Source organism: Perognathus longimembris, chromosome 3 (assembly GCF_023159225.1).
Source record: "Perognathus longimembris pacificus isolate PPM17 chromosome 3, ASM2315922v1, whole genome shotgun sequence".
In the NCBI taxonomy this organism is placed as follows: Eukaryota; Metazoa; Chordata; class Mammalia; order Rodentia; family Heteromyidae; genus Perognathus; species Perognathus longimembris.
This window is the reverse complement of record NC_063163.1, coordinates 79,299,408-79,321,649: the sequence shown is the minus strand read 5'-3', so window position 1 is coordinate 79,321,649 and position 22,242 is coordinate 79,299,408. Positions and strand designations below refer to the sequence as shown.

At 57.1% G+C, this 22,242-nt stretch overlaps 2 protein-coding genes across 2 annotated transcripts in view; one reads left to right on the top strand and one right to left on the bottom strand.

The window, feature by feature from the left end:
- Positions 1-3,359, top strand: part of Sgsm1 (small G protein signaling modulator 1) — a 44,752-nt gene extending 41,393 nt beyond the window's left edge. The window contains exons 24-25 of the mRNA XM_048342756.1: positions 634-801; positions 1,473-3,359. Of these exons, the coding sequence (XP_048198713.1) occupies positions 634-801; positions 1,473-1,561 (257 nt within the window). The 3' untranslated portion in view covers positions 1,562-3,359. The remainder of the gene's footprint in view (positions 1-633; positions 802-1,472) is intronic.
- Positions 3,360-5,641: 2,282 nt separating this feature from the next.
- On the bottom strand, positions 5,642-8,577 carry Lhfpl7 (LHFPL tetraspan subfamily member 7). Its single transcript, XM_048340702.1, is given in 4 exon segments — positions 5,642-5,892; positions 7,525-7,607; positions 7,609-7,659; positions 8,432-8,577. Coding segments are annotated over 4 exon segments (531 nt in total).
- Positions 8,578-22,242: the final 13,665 nt, after the last annotated feature.

The window sequence follows — 22,242 nt, the reverse complement described above, 5'->3', positions numbered from 1 at the left end:
GTTACCAGCTGTAGGGTCCAGGACCCTGTAAACCAAACCTACTCATGCTCAGCTCCTGCACTTCTAGTGTAGGAGCTGGAAGGGCCTTACAACCTCCTGTTCACACACCCATTCTGCAGGTGGGGGAAACTGAGGCATGGACGGTGAAAGGGTGCCTCAGGACTTTAGCTCTGTCTGCTGCCCTGGGGCACAGGCCCAGGCTTCTGCGGCTCTGTGACTGTCCCAGAGGGGCTCCCAGTGGGGGGGGGGTGGAAATGATGCATGCACGTGCCTGTTGGTGTCTGACACCTGACCCCTTGCGCACACATATTGGTGTTAGTTGAATTCATGCCTGATGGCTGATCCCATGCACATGCAAGTTGGTGTCTCCTAGAACTAGCATCTGACAATTGACCCCTTGCGCATGCGTGTCGGTGTCTCGGCCGCCCTCTTGTATGACGGCTGACCCCGTGCGCATGCGTGTCGGTGTCTCGGCAGCCCTCTTGTATAACGGCTGACCCCGTGCGCATGCCTGTCGGTGTCTCGGCCGCCCTCTTGTATGACGGCTGACCCCGTGCGCATGCGTGTCGGTGTCTCGGCAGCCCTCTTGTATGACGGCTGACCCCGTGCGCATGCCTGTCGGTGTCTCGGCAGAACTCGTGTACGACGACGTGTTCTCAGTGTGGGAGACCATCTGGGCAGCCAAGCATGTGTCGTCGGCCCACTACGTGCTGTTCATCGCGCTGGCCCTGGTGGAGGTCTACCGGGACATCATCTTGGAGAATAACATGGACTTCACCGACATCATCAAGTTCTTTAACGGTACCATGTGGCCGGGGCGGGCGGGTGCGCGGGAGGCGTGCACTTCGTGCAGAGCGCCAGAGGGGGCTCTGCCCACTTCCTGGGGCACCTTCCAGGACAGGCTGGCATCTCCTCCAGCTGAGGATGTGCTGCTTCTCCAGGACCAGGAGCAGGGCTCAGGGCAAAGCCCGAGATTTGCAGATGGAGTCCTGTGGATTTTTCTCCCCAGGCTGACTTCGAACCTTGATTCTCCAGATCTCAGCCTCCTGAGTAGCTAGGATTACAGACGTGAGCCACCAGTATCCAGTTACTTTGCCCTTTTTAAAGGCTATGTGCTAGCCAGGCTCCTGTGGGGCCCAGGTCTGTAATCCTTGGTACTCAGGAGGCTGAGATCTTAGGATAACAATTCAAAGCCAGCCTAGGCAGGAAAGCCCATGAGACTCTAACCTCCAATTAACTACCAAAAAGCAGGAAGTGGAGCTGTGGCTCAAGTGGTAGAGCACCAGCCTTGAAGAAAAGAAGCTAAGGGACAGCACCTGTGTGCTGAGTTCAAGCTCCAGGAGTGGCATGCGTGCATGCATGCGCACACACGGGCACTCCTGTGCACGCACACACACACACACCATCCACCCGAGGACTGGAGGCTGGCAGTATGCCTTGGGTCTCATGAGATTTGTGTTCTGCTCTTCCAGAAATGGCTGAGCGACACAACACAAAGCAAGTCCTGAAGCTGGCCCGGGACCTGGTGTACAAGGTGCAGACCCTGATTGAAAACAAGTGAGGCCTTCCCTTTCCCATCCTCTGCCCTCCTCCCACACTGGAACGAAGTGAGGCTGGCATGGGGTCCTGGGTTCCCCTCCAAGTATGGACTGTGCAGAGGCACTGATGCCTTGACTTTGCCTGACAGGCAGGGGGGCCACGGGGTGGCCCTTCCAGCTCAGCCTTACGTTTTCCTGTTTGACCAAAGATTGCTGGAGCGTCTGCTTCTCCCTGGTGGAGCTGGGGTGTGGGTGGATGGAGGTGGCCTCTCTTCCCTGCTGTCCCCTGTGTTCCCTTTCCCTCATCTTTGCAGCTTTTGGGAAATGAGTGTAGCAGAGCTCTCTAGGGCTCCCACTGAGCCCCCAAGCGGCGCTTGGAGAGGTTCCAGAGCAGAGGCGATGGATGGCTCTCCCCTCGTCTTTGCCGCTATTTGACACCAGGGGGCGCCCTGTGCACTGTACGGTGGGGAATCAGCTGCACTGCTGTCTACACCTCTCCAACGCAGATGTCCTCAGAGACTGCCAAAAGCCCTGTGGGGCAAAATTGCCCCCATTTAAGAAGCCCTGGCTTAGATGAGGGGCTCCAAGGGGCCCTGCCCTTGCTTTATCCTAAGCCCCCCTCTGCTGGAAGCCTCCCCGTTCCCAGAAGGAAATGCACACAGAAGTCCTTCTAGATGTCTGCTGTGGAACTGGGTTCCATTGCTAAGTTTTCTTTCTTTTTTTTTTCTCCTCTGATGCCAAGAGGAAAATATCACACCGAGGTGATAGGACCCAGAGGTGTCTGCAGGGGAGGGGCTTCTCCCACCCCTGGGCAGGCAGGTTAGAGCATGCCGCTGCCCTCTTTCACGGGAGGACCTGGCTATCCTCAGCCTCCTGGGCACAGGAAGGTGCATGCCAGGCCAGGCATGTTTGTGGCACCTTGGTCAGGGAGGCCGCTCTTCTCCCAGTGTTCTGCTTGGTCAGAACCAAGATGGAGGAGACAGCTGCTGGGAGGGCAGATCTGGCCTGGGCTTTTCTTCAGGGAGGATCTGCCGGTTGGCTGGTCACCCCAATGGCCACTAAGCCACCAACAGACCCTGACTGGTGGGGTGAGTGCCCTGGGCACCCGTCCAAAGCAGGGGGTAGGCTGGCAACTCCCCTGGAAGGGAGGGGACCCGCTGTCCTGCGGGGTGATGGGGTTTCCGAGTGGGGAGGAGATGAGGACAGAAGCTGTGGCAGAGAGGACACGTCTGCCACCCCAAGGTCAACAGCACATGGTTTCCTTGCCCTGTGTGCTTCTGTGCCACTCCTTCTACCACACCCCAGCCCCATCCTCCTCCCGAGGAGCTGATGGACATGGGGCATGATGGACAGACTTGTCAGTGGCCCTTGTGTCCCATGGGGAGGTGACATTGCCATCCACGGCTACAGCCTTCCTGGTCCCCTTTCCCCCTTCCACACCGTCAGAAGTTTATTTTGCTACTCAGCCGTTCCCTGCAGAGGGTGTTCACATTTTAGCACAGCCTGGTCCCAGACCTTCTGATCCTTATTTATTTTTGTAAAAGACACATCTTGAAGTACAGCACAAGGACCCCCGCCTTCCCCCACCCTGTGGTGTTGCCAAGAACATGTGTGGGTTTTGCTTGGAGCAACTCGTATTCATCTGTTGCACCCTGCAGACCGATGTCTGTCCACTGTGTGTCCCTGTGTCCTGGAGCTGACTGTGGGTCGTCCTCTCCGTTAAGTGCCCTCTTTTTTCTCAGTGTTGTGAATTTACCTTACAAATGTTTACTGAAGAGTTGTGTCTATCTCTATAGAAAAAATATATACATATATATATGCAGAGAGACGTGTGGATCTGTGTTGGCTTTTGTCTCTGTGGGGAGTATGTTTTTAATTTGGAAAAAAAATGTTCATAGCCAGGCACTGGTGGCTCACGCCTGTAACCCTAGTTACTCAGGAAGCTGAAATATGAAGATCCAGGTTCAAAGCCAGCCTTGGCAGAAAAGTCCATGAGACTTTTATCTCTAGTTAACCAGCAAAAGGCTGAAAGTGAAGCTATGACTCAAGTAGTAGAGTGCTAACCTTGAATGAAAAGCCAGGAGACAGTGCACAGCCCCTTAGTTCAAACCCCAGGGTCTACTCCCCCCACCCCCAAAGAAAGAATAGTGTAGGTTTCACCACAACCATTTTCTTATCTCCTGGTTGTGTGGGTCACCAGTCTGCACTGGGCTCTCCTGGATGGCTCTCTGGTCTTGACCAGACTTTATAGGTCTGGGGCCAGTTGAGGCAGCTCTGACATTGCGCAGTTCGGGCCAGTAGGGGACACTGGGTCCTGGTTGTCTCAATCCTGCAGCAAGTAGTTCAGGCTGATGTGTGAAGCCAGGATAGCACAAAATGAGAGCAAGCAGGTGCAGGGCCTGGCCTTTGAGCATCAGGTCTCTTCGGGTGAGCACAGAGACAGAGGTGGGCAAGTGGCCCTCCTTCGTGCTGTGAGCTTCACCAACATTTAGCAAGGTGCTGGACACAGACGGGCAGGGACATGAAGTTAGCCCCCGGAAAGTTGCCCCAGCATCAGACATGAAATAAGTTACTGTTGCACTGCACAGTACTGAACCCTCCAGGGCTGTTCTTGTCTTGTTTCCCTAAAGGATACACTGTGAGAGACTCCGGTGTGATTACAAAGTGTGGACATTGTTTCAGGTCACAGGAGCCACACAGGCAGCTTTTCTCCAGCTGGCTCGGAGACCCAGGGCCCCAGGAAGGAGGCAGGTTCTCAGCAAAAGCAGCTTTTGTGGGGAGGCAGGTGGGGAGGCTGGCAGAGGCTGGCAAACGGGGTGGCTGGCCTGGCATGAGTGCCACGACACTAACTGCAGTCTGCCTCTGGCTCTGCTGTGTCGGAAGGTGGTGGGAGGCCTGGGCCTCTGTCCTTCTGGCTTCGGAGTGGCTGAACGTGCAGCCTGCCTGAGCCCAGGACAGGTGCAGTCTAGAAGGGCAGCACAATGTCCCCCTCTCCAAGACCCCAGCTGCCAATGAGGCCAACCCAAGCAGAGCTTCACTCACCAGCCAGAGGGACCACACAGCATCCTGGGGCTCCATCCCATCCGTGTACTGTGCGGGCCTCACTGGACCCCACTGGAGGGCCTTGCTGGATGTGACCATGGTGTGGAGCTGCAGGTGTGCGGAGCTCTTAGCAAGCAGTGCCCACCTCTTGTTTCCAGGCAGGGAAAACAGCACAGAGAGACCCAGACATCTGGTGCCAGGTGAAGATGGAGCATCTGGAAATGGCTTTCTTTAGGGTCCAGGTTTGATATGGGGAGGCACAAGAACCCCTGAATTAAAAGGTGGAGCTGAGCAGGCCGCTGATGACTCACCCCTGTCATGCTAGCTAATCAGAAGGCTACGATCTGAAGATCTCAGTTCGAAGCCAGCCCAGGCAGGAAAACCCAAGGGATTCTTACTTATAATTAACTACCAGAAAGCTGTGAGTAGAACTATGATTGAAGTGGTAGAGTGCTAGCCTTGAGCAATAAATGTTCAGGGACATTGCTCAGGCCCCGAGTTCAAGTCCCAGGACTGGTACTACTAAATAAATAAAAATAAATGATAGTGTGGAGGTGGCTGCAGAAGGGCCCTGAGCGGGAGGGAGTACTAGAGGGGTTGTTTGCATGGAGAAGCTGAGGCGGGTCCTAGACGACTCCCACCCCTACACAGTGCAGGCACACAGTCTGGGTAATATACAATAGGCGCTTTCTAAATGTCTTATGGGAAAACAATGTTCAAATCCTCCAAGAAGGGAGGAATTACATGAGGAGACAAAAGACACAAATGAAAATACATAATACTTGAGTAACATTTGGGTATTTCTTCCACCCCAGGGTGCCCTTCATAAATACATTCGTGTCACGTGAGGCTCACATAGCCAGTGTGGGGGGGGGGACAGGGGGTCCGGAGGGAGGGGGCGCGGAGCAGAGGGTTTGTTTGCATCATGAATCTCAGTCTTGTGAAGTGGGCAGGATCTCCACACGGGAAGCATGGGGCTCGAGGACACACGGAACAGAAGCCGCAGGTGAGGTTCAAACCTGAGTGTGTGGGGATTTCATGTGGTTCTTTTCTGCTCTTCTTCAGAGGTGTAATTTGCTTGTTTCTGGTAGGATGATGATTCTCTGGGTGTCACTGGAGAAGATGGCAGCCCTGCCCTAGGCCTTGTTTTGGGGGGGCCACTCAATGAGAGGCAGAAGGCTGGTCAGGACTGCATTGAGTATGGCGGTCCCGTAACCCCAGCCCAGCCTGCACTTCCCACCATGGTGCACCATGAGGACACTGCAAATGGGAAGGCCAGGGAAAACTAGTAAGCCTACGATGGTGATGGCAGCTGCAGACAGCAGAAAGAGAGCCAGGGGCTCAGGGAGAATCCTCCATCCCAGGACCTACTTCCCAACCCTGCCATTTCCCAGACAGCAGCCTTTCCATTCATCCATCTACCCACCCGCTATCCACTCATCTGCCATCCATCCATCCACCCACCCATCTACCCACCCATCCACATATCCATCCACCCACCCAAATATCCACCCATCCATTCATCCACCCACCCATCCACCCACCTGCTCATCCAAATATCCATTCACCCATCCATCCATCCACCCATCTACCCACCCATCCAAATATCCATCATCCACCCACTCATCCATCCATCTATCCATCCATCCACCCACCCAAACATCATCCATCCACCCACCCATCCACCCACCCACTCATCCAAATATCCATTCACCCATCCACTCATCCATCCACCCACCCACCCAAATATCCATACACCCATCTATCCACTCATTCACTCATCCATCCACCCACCCGCTATCCATCCTTCCATATCCACTCATCCACCATCATCCACTATCCATCCATCTACTTGCTCACTCACCAACTCATACACTAATTCAGCATAACTGTTAGACCTTCAGCACTAATTACTAGAGAAATGAGAAAAACACAATGAGGAACCACCTCACCCTCATCACAATGGCTACGAGAGAGAGAGAGAGGAGAGAGGTGTTGTCACTGATATGAAGAGCTGGGAACCTTTGAAAGAGTGTTGGGAGAAGAAGGTAGCATGGCTGCTGTAGAAGATCAAACAGAAGCCCCGGTGCTGCAGCCTGAGCCCTGTGGGGAGACTCACAGCAGTACTGTCCTCAGCAGCCACAACATGGCAGCAGTGGAGGGATCTCCACAGAGGAGTGGGGAGGGCTCGTCAGCACAGGGAAGAGTTGTTTGGAGAAGGGCCCTGTACAGGTGACTGGGGCTCACCGCAGTGGCCATATCACAGCAGAGCCCTGGGTGAAGCTGGGGGTCTGCCAGGAGGAACTGGCAGAGAGATCTGAAGGCCGGTGTATGTAAGCCACAGAGAGCCAGCTTTGGCCGCTGGAGCACCCTGAGCCTGAAGCAGGGGAAGAGATGAGATGCGGGAGGAACTGGGTGCAGACAGGTCAGCCAGGTGGCCAGGCATGATCTGATTTCATCTTCAGCAAGACCCGTTCATCCGGTGTTTTGGGGAGGCGTGGCACCAGAGAGGCGTGGAGGGGCCCAATCCGGATGGCAGGTAGAGAGGACGGTAGAGAGGCCGCTGCAGCCGGAGGCTCTATGCAGACCCTCCCTGATGGGTTCCCAGCTTAGCAATGAGCAGAGGCTGGGGTTCTGTGTCTTCCCCACTGGTCACGACTGTGCAGTGTGCAACCTGCCCAACTGTACAGTGCCGTGGCCCTCCTAAAGATGATGCTGAGTGGAAGGAGGGAAGAGAACCCTGGAGGACAGGTCATTAGAACCTGGTGGGTTCCGGACAGGACTGGGTGGAGTGAAGGATGTCTTTCTTTCCCTTTCCCTGACTCCTCATTTCTTTGTTGTTAAACAATCAGGACTCTCTGAGCTTTGACATAAGCGACATCCTCTGCCCCCAGGCTCATTCATTCATCCATTCATTCCGTCTTACTATGTATGTGTGGTGGGCTTAGCAGATGCAGCCTGGACCCTGGCATTGGCCCTGTGTCCCTCCTTGGATGCAGCCCATTGGGGGCCAGGGCCCAGGACGGGGAGGGCAGCATTGCAGGCCAGCAGGAGCCAGACACCCAGGAGCGGCACACTGAGACCTGGCCAGGAGATCGAAGGGGAGGGTGGGGAGGGCCCCGTGAGGCTCCTGCTGCTTCATGAGCAGCTACTGAGCACTCAGAATGCCCCAGCAGCTCTGAGCCGCCCTCTTTCCAGAGGTCCAGATGGGAGATTCAGACCCAATACCCAGCTTGTCCTGTCTTTATTATGTGCCAGAAAAATACCTGATGGGGGCTGGTCCCCCATCTTTGTGAGCAGTATTGGGGGGTGATAAAATCACCCTCAGAAGTGACTAAGTGTGACCCCTGTTGTTGATTTTGGCAACATGCAACACAACCAGGCGTTTCATAGATTAGCTTTCATTTCCATACCTGGTGGTGCTTAGAGAGCAGCCAAGCGGGGCTGTGTAGGTTGTACACTGCCTAACTCAGAGCCTTAGCTGGCCGTCATAGATTTACATAGTGATGGCTGTGAATGCCAGCAGATGGCAGTATAGAGTCCCAATGAATTACCCAGCGGAGCTGCAGGAGCTGGCGCAGCCTTCAGAACCATCCTAAAGCACAGGGGATCACATCCCCACCTCATCCTTCAGAGCCTTGGCAAAGACCAGACTTGACATTTTTGCAAAGCTTCACGGGTGTTTCAGGAACACTGCTGCAGTTAAGAATCTGTGTGCTTAGTTCTAAGGAAGCTTTAGTGGATGTTCAATGGCACTGGGGCACCAGTGAGGAAAGGACCTTCAGAACCCACTGCCTGGGCTGGAGGGTGTCACGTATCCCTGGGAGCCGGGAGACTTGCAAAGAGCAGGTCTCACCTTCCAGGCAAAGTTGGAAATGTTGTCCAGGGACCTGGAGGCCACACAGCTCTGGTTTTGGCTGTCCCCCTGGGGCCAGGAGCAGCAGGTGAGGATGCCAAAGGCGAAGGTGGGCGTCTGGAGCCAGGCAGGGAAGACCATCAGAAAGTGTGGGTGACCTGCAGGTCAAGGGAAGGTTAGCATGGCCACTGCGGGGGCCAAGGCGTCCCCAGCCAGGACCCAGGCAGCAGTCAGAGCCCAGGTCATCTTCCCTTCCCACGTCTGACTGGTGCTGGCCTCAGTGGGAGGAGCAGTAACAGCAGGGGTGATGGTGCACAGAGTCAGGAAGATGGTTCCAGGAGTATTAGTGGACTCCACCTCTGCATGGCCCACCACACACCAGCCAGGCAATGCCCCTCATTGTCTCCACATTCCTTCATGTGTCCACCTGTTTCCGCATTTATCCATCCACCATCCATTCATCCACCATCCATCATCCATCCAGCCATTATCCATTCAACATCCATCTATCCATCTGTCCATCCATTGATCCATCCCTCGCCCATCCATCCACCATCTACCATCCACCCATCCACCATCCACCCATCCACCATCCATCCATCCACCATTCATCCATCCAACATCCATTCATCCAATATCCATCCATGCAACATCCATCCATCAATTCATCCATCCATCCACCATCCATCCACCATTCATCCATCCATCATCTCTCCATCCATCAGCCATTCCAATATCCATCCATCCGCCATTCCAATATCCATCCATCCATTGATCCATCATCCATTCATCCATTCCTCGCCATCCATCCACCGTCTACCATCCAGCATCTACTATCCACCCATCCACCATCCATCTGCCATCCATCCATCAATTCATCCACCCATCCACCATCCATCCACCATCCATCATTAATTATCCATCCACCCACCATCCACCCATCCACCATCCATCTGCAACTCCAAATCCTGCCATCCTAGGAGTTTCTGGCTTAAGTTTACAGCACATGAACTTCTGGGGGGGCACTCTCAAACCATGGAAGGTGTGATACTGATTTTCAATGAAGAATAAAATTTACTAAAATCCTTCACGTCTTTCCTCAGTGGTGACAGCAGAGGTGGGGGGCCCTGCTGAGGGCAGACAGGGGGTCCCAAGTAGGGGGCCTGGCCGTACTCAGGAGCCTCTACTGTGGCCTGGGCTTTCCATGTGACAGAACCCCTGGCCTCGGACACCAGGCAGCCCCTCGCCTTTTCCCTGCGGTGGGACCTGGGCCAAGTTGCCTTGTAGCCCAGGCCTCAGTTTCTCCAATTTAAAATCAGGAGCAGGGAGGATTGGGATGTCACTGACTGGGTGGCTAGGTAGAAAGAGGAAGGGGACTGGATCTGCCCATTTCCTACATCAGCCATAGGATGGGCCGCCATACGTGCAGTGATGGGGGCGGAGCTTTCTCGGGCAAGGCTGCCGTAGGTGAGGGAGGGGCGGGGTCAAGTCGCTGGCTTTCCGCTGTGGGACTGGCATGGCAACACTTGCCCAGCTGCTGCCCACAGGAGAGAGGAGGTCCCTTGGGAGAGGCCCTGCCAGCCGCTTTGCTTCTGTCCAGCCGACCCGCGTCTCCAAGGCGCTTGTGACCTTGACACGAGGTCTACTCTCCAGATAATGCTCAGAGTCACTCGGGGGAACCAAGCCACCAGAGTGGGTGGCCAGAAACCCAAATGGGGCCTGCACCACGTCCCTGCCAAGCTCTGCCCCCACCCGTCCCTCACTTCCTCCCCCCCCCCTCAGTTCCCACCCCAGCCAACTTTCCCCAGGTTCTCCGCTGGGGGGAGGGGGGCAGGGCCTCACTTGGAGCTGCTGCTCCAAGAAGGTGCACACACACACACTGGCACACTGGCACACTGGCTCTCCAGGTGACCGCGGGTCTAAGGACTGAGCTGCAGTGCTGGGATTCTGACGGGTCACCCAAAGCCTACAGAGATTTAAGAGTTTAATTCAACAGCCAATGAGTCTAACGGCCTTGGGGGCTTCCTGGGTTGGGGTAGTGTCTGCCCACCCATTGCCATAGCAAAGACACAGATGGCCCCAAAGAACAGAGGCCAGCCAGCCAGCAGGAGTCTCTGGAGGGCTGGGGTTTCCAGTCTATGTGCTCCTCTTCTCCCGACACCCAGCTCCTCATTGCTGAGCAGCGGCTCCACATCGGCCCTTCATTCAACTCCTCCGTGCCCAAGCCCACAGGGCCCTGCCCTGGGCCACAGCTCAAGAGCATACTGGGGGCACCAAGCCTCTTTTCTCAAGATAGATATGCACTTCCATCTACCCACCCACCCGCCCACCCATCTACCTGCCCATCCAGTGGACAAGATAGATATGCACTTCCATCTACCCACCCACCCGCCCACCCATCTACCTGCCCACCCAGTCTACCCATCCATTCACTTAATCCACCAACTCATCTTTCTATCCATCCACCCTCCATCCACACCCTCTGCCCATCCTTCCTTCCTTCCTTCCTTCCTTCCTTCCTTCCTTCCTTCCTTCCTTCCTTCCACCTGCCAACCCAGTCCATCCATCCATCCACTTAATCCACCAACTCATCTTTCTATCCATCCAACCATCCATCCACACACCCTCTACCCATCTATCCATCCATCATCCATCCATACACTCACTTATTCACCCTTCTATCAATCTGTTTATCCATCCATCCACCCATCTTTCCACCCACCTGCCTTTCTATCCCTCCGCCTATCTTCCATCCACCCACCCATCCATCCACCTATCGCTCTTCTATCCATCTATTCATTCATCCATCCATCTTCCCACCCACCCAGGAGATCTGCTTGGGCATGGAGAGTCACTCTTCCTTTCATCCCTTTGCCTAATGCTCAGCCTGGTATGTCCAAGCTGGTTGGCGGTGCCACCAGGGACAAATTATGCAGGAGTTCCGAATCTCAGTCTCCCCACCTACAAAAGAACAGCACTGTCTTAGACTAGCCAGACTTAACACTGGGAATGAATATAGGAATTTGTAAATCCAATTTAAAGGGTGAGGATGTGGCTCAAATGGTAGACAGCTTACCTGGTAGGCGCAAGGTCTTCAGTTCAAACCCCAGTAAGCACTAAAATATGACTTAAAATCATACATGTACCCCCAACTCAGACTCTGTTTTGCCTTCGTTCACTACTGCTATGTAATTTTAGAGACTCCTGAAACCACTACTGTTCATGACTGCCCCTGACGGGGCTTGGGCCCAGTCTTGCTTCCCCCACCCCTCCTCACCTAGGTGGCCCATGCTTCCAGATCAACTCCTTCCTGATCAGCTGCCTCCCATGATCCAGCTTTGGACAGAAACTCAAGCTTAGAAAAGGTCTCTTTCCTTTTGAGGGAAAGATTCAGGTATGCGAACAAAGCCAGGCACGTGACAGCAGGTGTGAGTGTGTGTGTGTGTGTGTGTGTGTGTGTGTGTGTGTTTCTTCCCAGGTCCCAAGATCACTTTCACTCAGGCTGCTGGCAAAGAGGGCATAGCTGGCCCCAGTGGAGGAGGGGTGAGGATATGGGGTTTCCCAGGCAGGGCACCAGGGCTGAACTGATCCGTGATTAAACACCAGGCACAGGAAGTCTTGCTACCACTGTCTCTGTTTTGCCCCCATTCTTCAAGTCTGCAGCACTGGCTTATCTATTTTTCTGTGTTCTGCAGCTCTTTCCTGGAGACCATAAATTCCCCAGAGTCAAGTCAGAACTCAGGATCTGGTGCTGCCCCTGAGCTTTTGTACTCAAGACTGGTGCTCTACCACTTGAACCCCATATCCCCATCTAGTTTTTGTTGGTTAATTAGAGGTAATTTGGTTAATTAGAGTCTGTTGGGCTTTCTTGCTTGAGGTGGCTTTGAACCATGATCCTCAGATCTTAGCCCCCCTGAGTAGCTAGGACTACAAGTATGAGCCACCAGCATCTGGCTGTTGTTGTTGTTGTTTTTAATCATTTACTTTTTCAGACACAGTCTCTCTACCTAGGTCAGGCTCCCCATATGGGCCTTGAACCCTTAGTCCTCCTGCATAAGCCCCCCCCCCCAAGTGGGGTATTACAGGTATATGTCACCATATCAGGCTTCCTCTAAGGCATGCTTTTTCTCTGCCTCTTTCCCCACCTCCAAGTCTCTCTCCTTTCACTCTTGCTAGACTGGGATCACATCCCCAATAAAAAGCAAGTGAAGGCAAGACTTGCCTCAGGCCCTGTTTTCCAAGGGAGCCAGACTGAGATTCCAGCTGTGTGACCTTGGGCAGCTTACCTAACCTCTCTGAGCCTCAGATCCCTCAGCATCTTTCATAGGATTGCTGCATTGTTTAAAGAGACAGCACAGGCCCAGTATGGGGCTTCTAGAAACCATAGCGTGCATTAGGATTCTGGGAAGCCTGTCATGAAGCACAGGAACTACTTATTCCACACTGACTTGGGTAAGTACGTGGCGTGCCAGCTCTGGCTCAGACGCAGAGCGCGTTTCTGGGGCAGGGACATTATGGTCTAGCAGGTGAGACCAGAAAAGCAGCAGGCAAGTCACCCACAGAGTGGTCAGAGGCTTCCGGCTTACGTGGCCTCCCAGGTCACAAGGAGTGTGTCTGGGAGGACCAGAGGCTAGAATGAGGCCCTCAGGGACAGGCGGTCATTAAACTAATGAGGGACAGCAGAGGCCCAGGCGTCCCCTGGGGACAGCAGAGGAGGTGTCCCAGGGGGACAGCGGAGGCCCAGGCGTCCCCTGGGGACAGCAGGGGAGGTGTCCCAGGGGGACAGCAGAGGAGGCCCGGGACGTCCCCCTGTCCCCCTCCCCAGGGGACTCGGCCCAGGAAGACCTGGCCTCCCAGGAGCCGGCGACCTGCGAGGGAGACCGATCCAGTCACTGAGCACCACCCACTCGGGCTGCTGAGCTCCCGCGGGCTCCCGCGGGTGGGCTGTGTATCCTCGAATGGAAGTGATGCGACTTAAAATCCAGTCCCTGGTCTCGGTGGCCGCGAGCCGAGAGCCCGCGGATCGTCACTGCAGAGGCGGAGACCCCGAGGCCCGCCAGGCTCCCTGCAGGAGGAGGTGGCAGGGACGGGGTTCTGAGACCCCGAGGGGAGGGCAGAAGAGCCAGGCTGGCTCTGGAGTGAGGAAGAACGCGACGCCTGGTTACCCGGCATAATCCCGGGGTGTGTGCGGGCCGGGAGGACTCAGGAATGCAAGGGGAGGCGGGGCGGCCCCCCCCACCGGTGCTCCTGCCAGGAAGTCCCGCCCCTGTGGCCAGGAGGACGCTGGGAGTTGTAGTTCACACCTGGGTCGCCCCCAACCCTTGATCTGGGAAGAAGGTTCCGTGATTGCAGAATGCGGATGGAAGTGGTGGTCACGACCGAGGACACGTCTGGGCTGTGGGGTCCCCGGGGTGAGCTTCAGAAGCAGTCCCCCCCCGCCCCTCCACCGTGTGTTCCGGGATAGAGGAGGGAGGGAAGGGCTGGCCCTGGAGCTGGGAATCTGGAACATTCAGAACCTGGTTCATGGACATTTGCCCAGGACAGACGTCGAGTTCCCACAAGGTCGAGGAGAAGAGGCAGATGTTTCTTGTCAGGGGCACAACGGGGGCACACCGGGCACAGAACCGGCATCTGTTCCTTGAGTGCCTACTACGTGCCTGTCCCTGTCCCGGGAACTGGGAGTCGGCTGTGAGCTGGAGCCCCTCCTGAACCCTCTAGAAAAGCAAACACGTACACCACGGATGGCACACGATGATTTCCTCTTTGCATGTGTGAGACACCGCCCTCGCCAAAGCCCCGCTTTCCGGGGGACTAAGGCGGGGCCGTACTGAGCGCCCAGCGATGGGTCCTGGCCATGGCTGTGCGGTGACAGGAGAGGCGGCGGGCGCCTCCCTGCGGACAGGCGACCCGGCCCGTGGTTGCCCCCCCCCCCCCCCCCGACCTCCTCAACGCCGGGCACCGCGAGGGCAGGGCGTGCGGGGCCGCAGGTGGGCTCGCCGAGCCTCTCCGGGTTCCCGGGGGCGCCGGCGGGGTCGGTGACTGGAGATCGGCCGGGGTGCGTGCGGGGACACTGCCCCGTGCGCGGCGCCCCAAACCCCTCCACGCCCCGGGCCCGCGACCTGCGACCCCTGACCCGTGGGGCGGCCCCCGGCCCAGGCGCCCGCGGGCAGGCCGGGATCCCAGGCCACGCTCCGCCTCGGCCCTCTGCGCGCAGGCGCCGCCCGCCGCGGTTGCCACGGCGACGGGGCGCTTCCCGCTTGAAGCCCCGCCCCCGGCAGGCCCGGCTGCGCGCGCCGCGGCGGGCAGGTGCGGCAGCGGCGGGCAGGTGGCGGCGCGGCGCGGGCGCGCGGGGCTCCAGGTAGGTGGCGGCGCCGGGGGGGGGGGGTGCGGGGGGTGGGTAGCGCCTCGGGGTTTCGGGGGCCCGGGGTCTCCGGCCGCTACAGCACGGGGGACGCGGGGGACGCGGCGGCCGGGGCCGCCAAGTTCCTCCCTGGCCAGGCCCTGGAGGGAAAAGTTGGCAAAGTTGGCGGAGGAAGAGGCGGGGACCCAGTGGATCCCCAGGCTCCGGGTGTGCCGGGAGCGGATCCCCGCCTGGGGAGCTGGGGTGGATCCCACCGGGCCGTCTCGCGCCGTGCGCTGGTGGATCCCTCGCCTCCGGGCGGGAGCCTTGGGAGTCGATCCCAGGAGGAATCTGGCGGCGGCCCGGATTCTACTGGATCCTCGCCTGGGACCGAGGGCGGGTGGATATTCGCCGCCACGGAGGTGGGGTCTTCTCCCCTCCCCCTCCCCTTACCTCCTCCCCCTTCTCCTCCCCTGCGCCGGCCGGGCCGTGGGGTCGGCCCCGGCCGGGAATCTGGTGGCCTGGAGCCCGGGATCTCCGGCGATCCCAGCCTGGAGCCGTTGAGATCCGGACGTCCGTGCAGGTCGGAGAACCCGAGTGGACGAGGGAGCGGGCGGACCCAGGGCCGGGGCGGGGGGATCCAGCGGGAGAAGGGGGCGGCTGGGGCGTCGCCCCTCCCTGGCCCGCCCGGCCCCTGCGCCCGCGCCCCGCCCCGCCCGGGGACCCCGAGCCTGACCTCTCTCCGCCCTCCCGGCCTCGTCCGCCTCGGAGCTGGGCGCCGCGCCCTGAAACTCTGCCCTGGGTCCGGGCGGGAGCGGGGTGTGACCTCCGCGCGCCCGGGTGCCCGGGGTCCCCCGCCCCGGCCCGGCCCCAGCCCTGCACCGAGCGCACTGGACCTGTTGTAAAGAAAAGGTTTTCTTTGAAGTTTCTCGGTGACCTTGACCATCTTTGCTGGTCGAAACGTGGTGGGGTTGGGGGGACCCCTGGGAGGAGGCCAGCAGGAGGAGGTCGGGGCTGTTCTCTGACCTCCCTTTCACACCCTGCGCCCCTGCGTCCCTGCTCTGGGCAGCCTGGAGCCTGAGGACCGAGGGTTCCCGGCCCGGCTCGCGGTCCTTATTGCAGGACTGGGTGTTTAACTTGGCTTCGTCTCAACGCCAGTGAGCCGCCCCGCCAAGCCCCTCCTCTGGGGGAGAGACGCACAGGGGTGGGATAATCAGTAACCCGCGCATTTGGAGGCTCCTGTCTCCCTTGGCCAACTCCCCTCTACACACACGATCTACAGACGCTCCATCACCCCAGGACCTTGGCCCTTCCTTCCCTTCCTTCCCTTCCTTCCTTCCTTCCTTCCTTCCTTCCTTCCTTCCTTCCTTCCTTCCTTCCTTCCTTCCTTCCTTCCTTCCTTCCTTCCTTCCTTCCTTCCTTCCTTCCTTCCTTCCTTCCTTCCTTCCTTCCTTCCTTCCTTCCTTCCCATAGAGGGGTAGATATGGCCATGGTCTCCATGTTCCTTTTTTTGAGTTGAAAGGATTTGCATGCTTCCTGAGGGTGCAGTTTCTGAGCTGTGTTCCACCCACCTGTGCTGCCCAGTCTGGCAGCTCCTCTAGCTAGCAGTCATTGAGCAGCTACTACAGTCAGCAGATGTTGTGTGGTTTGTGGTACTCCAGAATCTGCCTTCCCCAGCTATGGAGGGTCTAGCTCTAGAGCAGTTAGGCCTCCTTGGCCCTGCTGTCTCCTGCTGGCTGGCTCCAAGCACTAGGTACCTCCCCTAGGGGGGTTCTGAGGGCTGCTTCTTACCCCTCCCATGGAGGGGGGGTTACTGCTATTTGTCATCCTGTCTTCAGTGAACTCAGTGAAAGAGCCTGGGCTGCCTGAGATGTGTCTGTTGTCCTCCCTCCCTCCCTCCCTCCCTCCTTGCTTGCTTCCTTCCTTCCTTGCTTCTTTCCTTCCTTCCTATATTTCAAGAGGGGGGTCAAAGAAGAGGCTGGCAGCCAGCCTATAAGGGGGTAAGGTGTTTGTGAAAACAGGGCAGATGTGGCGGGGGATGACGGGCTGTGTCTGTGGCAGGAGGGGCTCAGAATTCAGGTAGCTTGGCTTCCTGGACCGTTTGGTAGCTGGGAGGCAGAGAGAGACGTCATGGACCCCAAAGACGGAAGACCTCGAGCACACACTGGGTAGCAGGCTAGAGATGTGGGGCGTTGGCTGGGACAGGCCATGCTTGGCGATTTGGACTTTATTCCTGGGCAATAGGGCACGGTGGGAGGTGCTCTGAACCCTGGGCTGGTGAAGAAGGTGGGGGATAGGAAGGTGCTGAGGTAATCAGGTGGTGGTGTGAAAGCTGGCTGGCGACCCTGCTCGCGATCTGATTCATTCAGAAGCTGGTGTGCCGTTCCACTCACCAGACCCACCCTGGCACCCACTGTCTGCCCACTGGTGATGCCCACTCAGGGCCTGGGAAGTCCTTGGGGAGTGGCAGGGTGCTTTCCTCCCCACTCACACTGCCAGGTCTAGGGCAGCCACCTGTCAGGAGTGGGACATGGGCTCATTCCCAGCATGCACTTTGTGGCCATTGGAGCCACTTGGGCATAGGGCAGGAGAGACAGGGCTGTTGCAGTGGAACTGGAGCAAACTCCGGGAGGCTTCCCGGAGGAGGCCAGCCTTCCTGATTGTGGCTCTGGGCATGGTGCTCACATTTGTGACTCAGCTCCCGAATGTGCAGAGTGGGCAGACAAGGTGAGGAGGTGGGCTCTGTGAGGACGGTGGTGGTGATGCCGTGCTGTGGTGGGGGTCTCTAGGGTGTGATCACAAGTGGTGTGGCCCGTCATGGGAGTGTGCACCATGCAGGCCGTGCCTGGCCCAGCCTGTCGTGTGGGCACTGCACCTGTGGGGACCAAAGGTGACACTTGAGCTGAGTCTTAAGGACAAGCCGGAGGAGGGGCAGGGCGGTTTGGAAAGGACACAGGGCCCAGCCCCCGGGTGTGTTGGGTGCATGAGACCGCTGGCATGCACCAGCGCCAGGCTGTGGGAGGTTTGGGGTACAGAAGGATGGGAAATCACTGTCTGGGAACCCATCCCCCGCCTGCACCTTCTGATGAGGAGTGTGAGGCTAGACAAGCCACCCCTCTCCTGGAACCTCAGTTTCTGCCTCATAAAAAAGAAAAAAATATGGGGAGAAGGGGCACTAATCAACCAGATGCTGGTGGCTCCTGCTTGGAACCTAGCTGCTCAGGAGGCTGAGAGCCCAGGATTGCCGTTTGAAGCCCGGCCAGTCAGGAAAGCCCGTGAAGCATTTGCTTCTAATTAGCCAGCAAAAAGCGGAAAATAGAGCTGTGGCCCAAGTGGTAGAGCACCAGCCTTGAGCAAAGAAGCTCAAGGACAGCGCCCAGGCCCTGAGTTCAAGCCCCAGGACAGGTGTGCGCAACGTGCACGTGCACACAACTCACACATACACACTTACCTATCTGGGGGTGGAGGTGCTGGGATTTGAACCCTGAGCTGCTGGCCATGTGGAAGCCCCCCTCCCCCCCCCATGTGGGTGGCAGTGGAGGGGAGGGAGCGGCAGGCACAGCCACCCCTCTGTAATTTTTCTCCTTGGATGCCATGAATATTTTATAGAGCTCTGGGCTTGTGAAAAATTCAGAGGCTCCCCTGTCCCCAGGAATCCCCTGGCTGGGTGTGTGGGAGGCCAGCACACAGGCAGATGGGGCTGGACTCTGGGTCAGGAGTTTGGGAGTTACCGCACTGGACTTGTCATTGCTGATTTAAGTGACCTTTGCAGTGTTCTGTAGCGTCTCCATGAAGAGCAGAAGTTATGTTGCCAGAGCAAGCATGACCTCTGACCTTTGCTGCACATGTCAGTCACTGTCAAGGGCAGGGGTGACACCCAGAGCCACACCTAGTCACCAGAGGCCCGCACCCTTCCTAGACCCCTGTGTCTGCCTGCCTGCCTACCTGCCTGTCTCTCTCCATTCATTATCTGTTAAACGCTGTATTGCTTTTTTGGCAGTACTAGAGTTTGAACTCAGGGCCTTGCACTTGCTGGGCAGGCGCTCTACTTCTTGACCCATTCCCTCACCTGTTTTTTGTTTTGCTTTAGTTCATTTTGGTCAGTTGTAGGGCTGGAACTCAGGGCCTGGGTGCTGTCCCTGAGCCAGTTCATGCCCAAGGCTAGCACTCTACCATTCAAGCCACAGTGCCACTTCTGGTTTTTGAGTGGTTAATTGCAGATAACTCTCGAGCTCCATGGGGACTTTTCTGCCACAATCCCCAGGTATCAGCCTCCTGAGTGGCTGGGATTACAGGCGTGAGCCTCCAGTGCTAGTGGCTCTTTAAGTGTTTTCTATTAATGAATTTTTTAGGAATATATGAAGCACCCCTGTTCATGTGTTTCCTGGACAGGGTAGGAGGGTGGGCTCCAGAGCAGGTGGCAACAGTTGGGATAAAGTGTTGCATGTTTAGTGTTTCTCCAGCCTGCCCAGGTCTGTGTCCAAGCATCTCTGATCCCACTGCAGGGAAGGTGGCCCTCTGTGGGTGGCCCAGAATTCTGTCACTTCACCTTTAACCTGTCTTTCCAGGCACTGTGTGGGAAGGCATCTGGCCAGGTACACAGTAAGTCCTAGAAACTTTGTATCTGTCAGGGTTTTCTGTGTAACAAACATGTCCCAGCCTGCAGCCACAGGTGCACGGTAGAGTCTTGGGAGTGGCTGGCACTTGCTGGCACAGGGTGGAAACAGGTGAGGAACTTGGAGCTAGACTGCCTGAACTCAAATCTCAGCTCCAGCTGGGCGCTGATGGCTCATGCTTATAACCCTAGCTACTCGCGGGGCAGGCTTTGATCTGGAGGATCACGGTTTAAATCTAACCCCAGAAGAAAAAGTCTGTGAGACTCATTTCCAACAATCTAGCCAAAATCTGGGAGGGAAGCCTGGCTTAAGTGGTAGAGCGCTAGCCAAGCAATGGCTTGTTCGGTGTGACTGTGGAGACTCAGAGGTTGCCTCCCCGCCCGAGGGGCACAGTACCTGCAAGGCAGGGTGAAGAGGGAGGTACTTGGGAGCTGATGTGCTCTTTCCCTCTGCTGCCTTCTCTGGAGGGACAGGAAGCCCTTGGCCTCCCCGATCCTGGAGCAGCCTTGAGCCGGCTCAGCCAGGGAATCGGTGGAAGCCTGGGGACTTGTGCTGGCTGGGGGCAGATGGAGTCTCCTGGGGGTGTGTGTCCAGGGTTGGTTTTTGGTGGGAGCTGGATGGGGAGGTACAGTCTGGGGTGGCTTAGGCACGGCTTCCTGTGTGACCCTGGGTGGCTTGCTCCACCTCTCTGTGCAGTTCCTCATCTAGGAAGCATCTTTCCCCTTGGAGGTGACAGAGGAGAAGTGGCTCCTGTCCTGGCTGCTGGGCCTTCACAAGTTTGGTGGACAGTCAAGCATGGTAGCACACACCTGTAATCCCAGCTATCCTGGAGGCAGAGACAGGAAGTTCTTGAGTTTGAGGCCATCCTGGGGAAAAGGTAGCATGACAGCCTGTCTCAAAAAAACAAAAACAAAGAACACACACACACACACACACACACACACACACACACAGCAGAAGGCAAACAGAAGGACTTGGGTATGTATGGCTCAAACGGTAGAGTACCTCCCTAGCAGGTGCAAGGCCCTGAGTTCAAAACCCAGTGCTGTCAAAAGAGGAAAGAGGAAGGGGTGGTAACGTATCAGAGCAGTTCAAGTTTTACAGAGGAGTGGAGCGAGGCCCCGAAATACGTTAATAGTAAAACAAACGTGTTAATCAGGGTCAGAGGACGGGGCTCGGGATGGGGCCTGTCAGACAAGCAGTCCTGGGGCTTGAACTCATGGCTTGGGCATGCTATCCTTGGCTTTTTGCTCAAGTCTGGCTCTGCAGGTGTGAGCCACCAGTGCCTGGCAGCAGCTGTATTTATTTTCAAAGGCCTGGGCTGGGGCGGCGGCTCCAGGCTGTCACGATGGCTTCTTTTCTTTCTGTCCTGCTTCCTTGTGAGCTCGGCCTCTGTCCTGTTTACCCGAGGGGAGTGAGGTCCTGCCCTGGGCAGGGGACACCAGAGTTGCCTATGAGCGCCGTCCTGGCCCTGCCCTGCGCTGCCCTGACAGAGCCAGGGTGGGCTCGGCCTGGCAGTGGCCAACTGCTTCTTACCTTTAGTCCCGGCCACCTCAGCCTGTCTGCCTTTCTAGAACTGGGTGTGGATCTGCCATCATGCATGGTACCGGGAATCAGGCTGTGATGGAGCACATAGAATGTACTAGAAAGTTCCAGGCCTCCTGAGTCCCAGGACCTGCCTGCCTCTTTGCTGTGTGTTCTTGGGAGAGCCCCTTCCCTCTCTGAATCTTTCCCTCCCTCCCTCCCTTCCTCTCCCTCCCTCCCTCCCTCCCTCCCTCCCTCCCTCCCTCCCTTCTCTCCCTCCATTCCTTCCTTCTTCTCACTCTCTCTCCCTCTCTTTTTACTAAAAGGGCAACTCAATAGTGGATTGCAGATTTTATGTTGCTATACCTTCTGGAAGAATCCATACCAGCTCTTTAAAAGGCAGGGTGCAGAAGAGCAGTGCTTGCCTGGCAGGTGCTGGGTGCTGGGTCATGTGTCTTCTTGTCCGATCCTCACAGTGTCTAAGGTGGTTGCTATCATGAGGCCCTCTATAGTCTTGGAATGGAGCCCAGTGAGGCAGAGCCGTTCCTGCCATGGGCTCAGGCTAGGAAGTCCGGGTCCACAAAGTGCAGGGCTCCTTAGGAGAAATAGCCCCTCCCCAGCCCACTTTCCCTGTGGGAATGATGGGTCCTTTCATCTTTGCACTGATGGAGGACCAGAGCAGGGCCTCTCCTTCCTGGAGAAGGACAAGGAGGCCCAGAGCAGCCTGGCCAGGGTTCTGACGGGAGAGGCTCCTCAGACCCAGCCTGTGTCCCCTGTCTTCCCAGTGAGTGGAGATAAGATTCTGGTGGACTTTCCTACCTGGACTGGCCTCGAACCATCATCCTCCAGATCTCAGCCTCCTGAGTAGCTGGGATTACAGGCATGAGCCACTTGCTCTCAGCCCCATCGCTGCACATTAGGACCTGGGTAAGGACATGGGTGACAGGCCTGGTGAGGACCACCTTACCCCCAAGGAGGCAGCCCAGGGTCTGCAGGCCTGGCTTCCATCCTGTCTTGACCCACACCTCCATTTCCCCCCCCCTTACATTCATTTCAAGAGCAGAGCCCATGGAGGGAGGCAGAGCGGCCAGAAATGGGGAAGAACCTTGGGAACCCCAGGGGACCCAGCAGAGTGGGGGTGAGCCCTGGTCCTCACCCCCAGCTTCCGTCGGGGGCCCACGAGTGACCCCGGTTGAGCCTCCCCGGCGAGGGGACGCCGTGCCAGTTGCAGCGGCAGCTGTGCTGCGGGTTACAGGCACGCGCCATGCTGCTCGGCTTGGTCTCTAGAGTGTGTGTGGACTGAGCCCTGTGTCTCGGGTGGGCGTG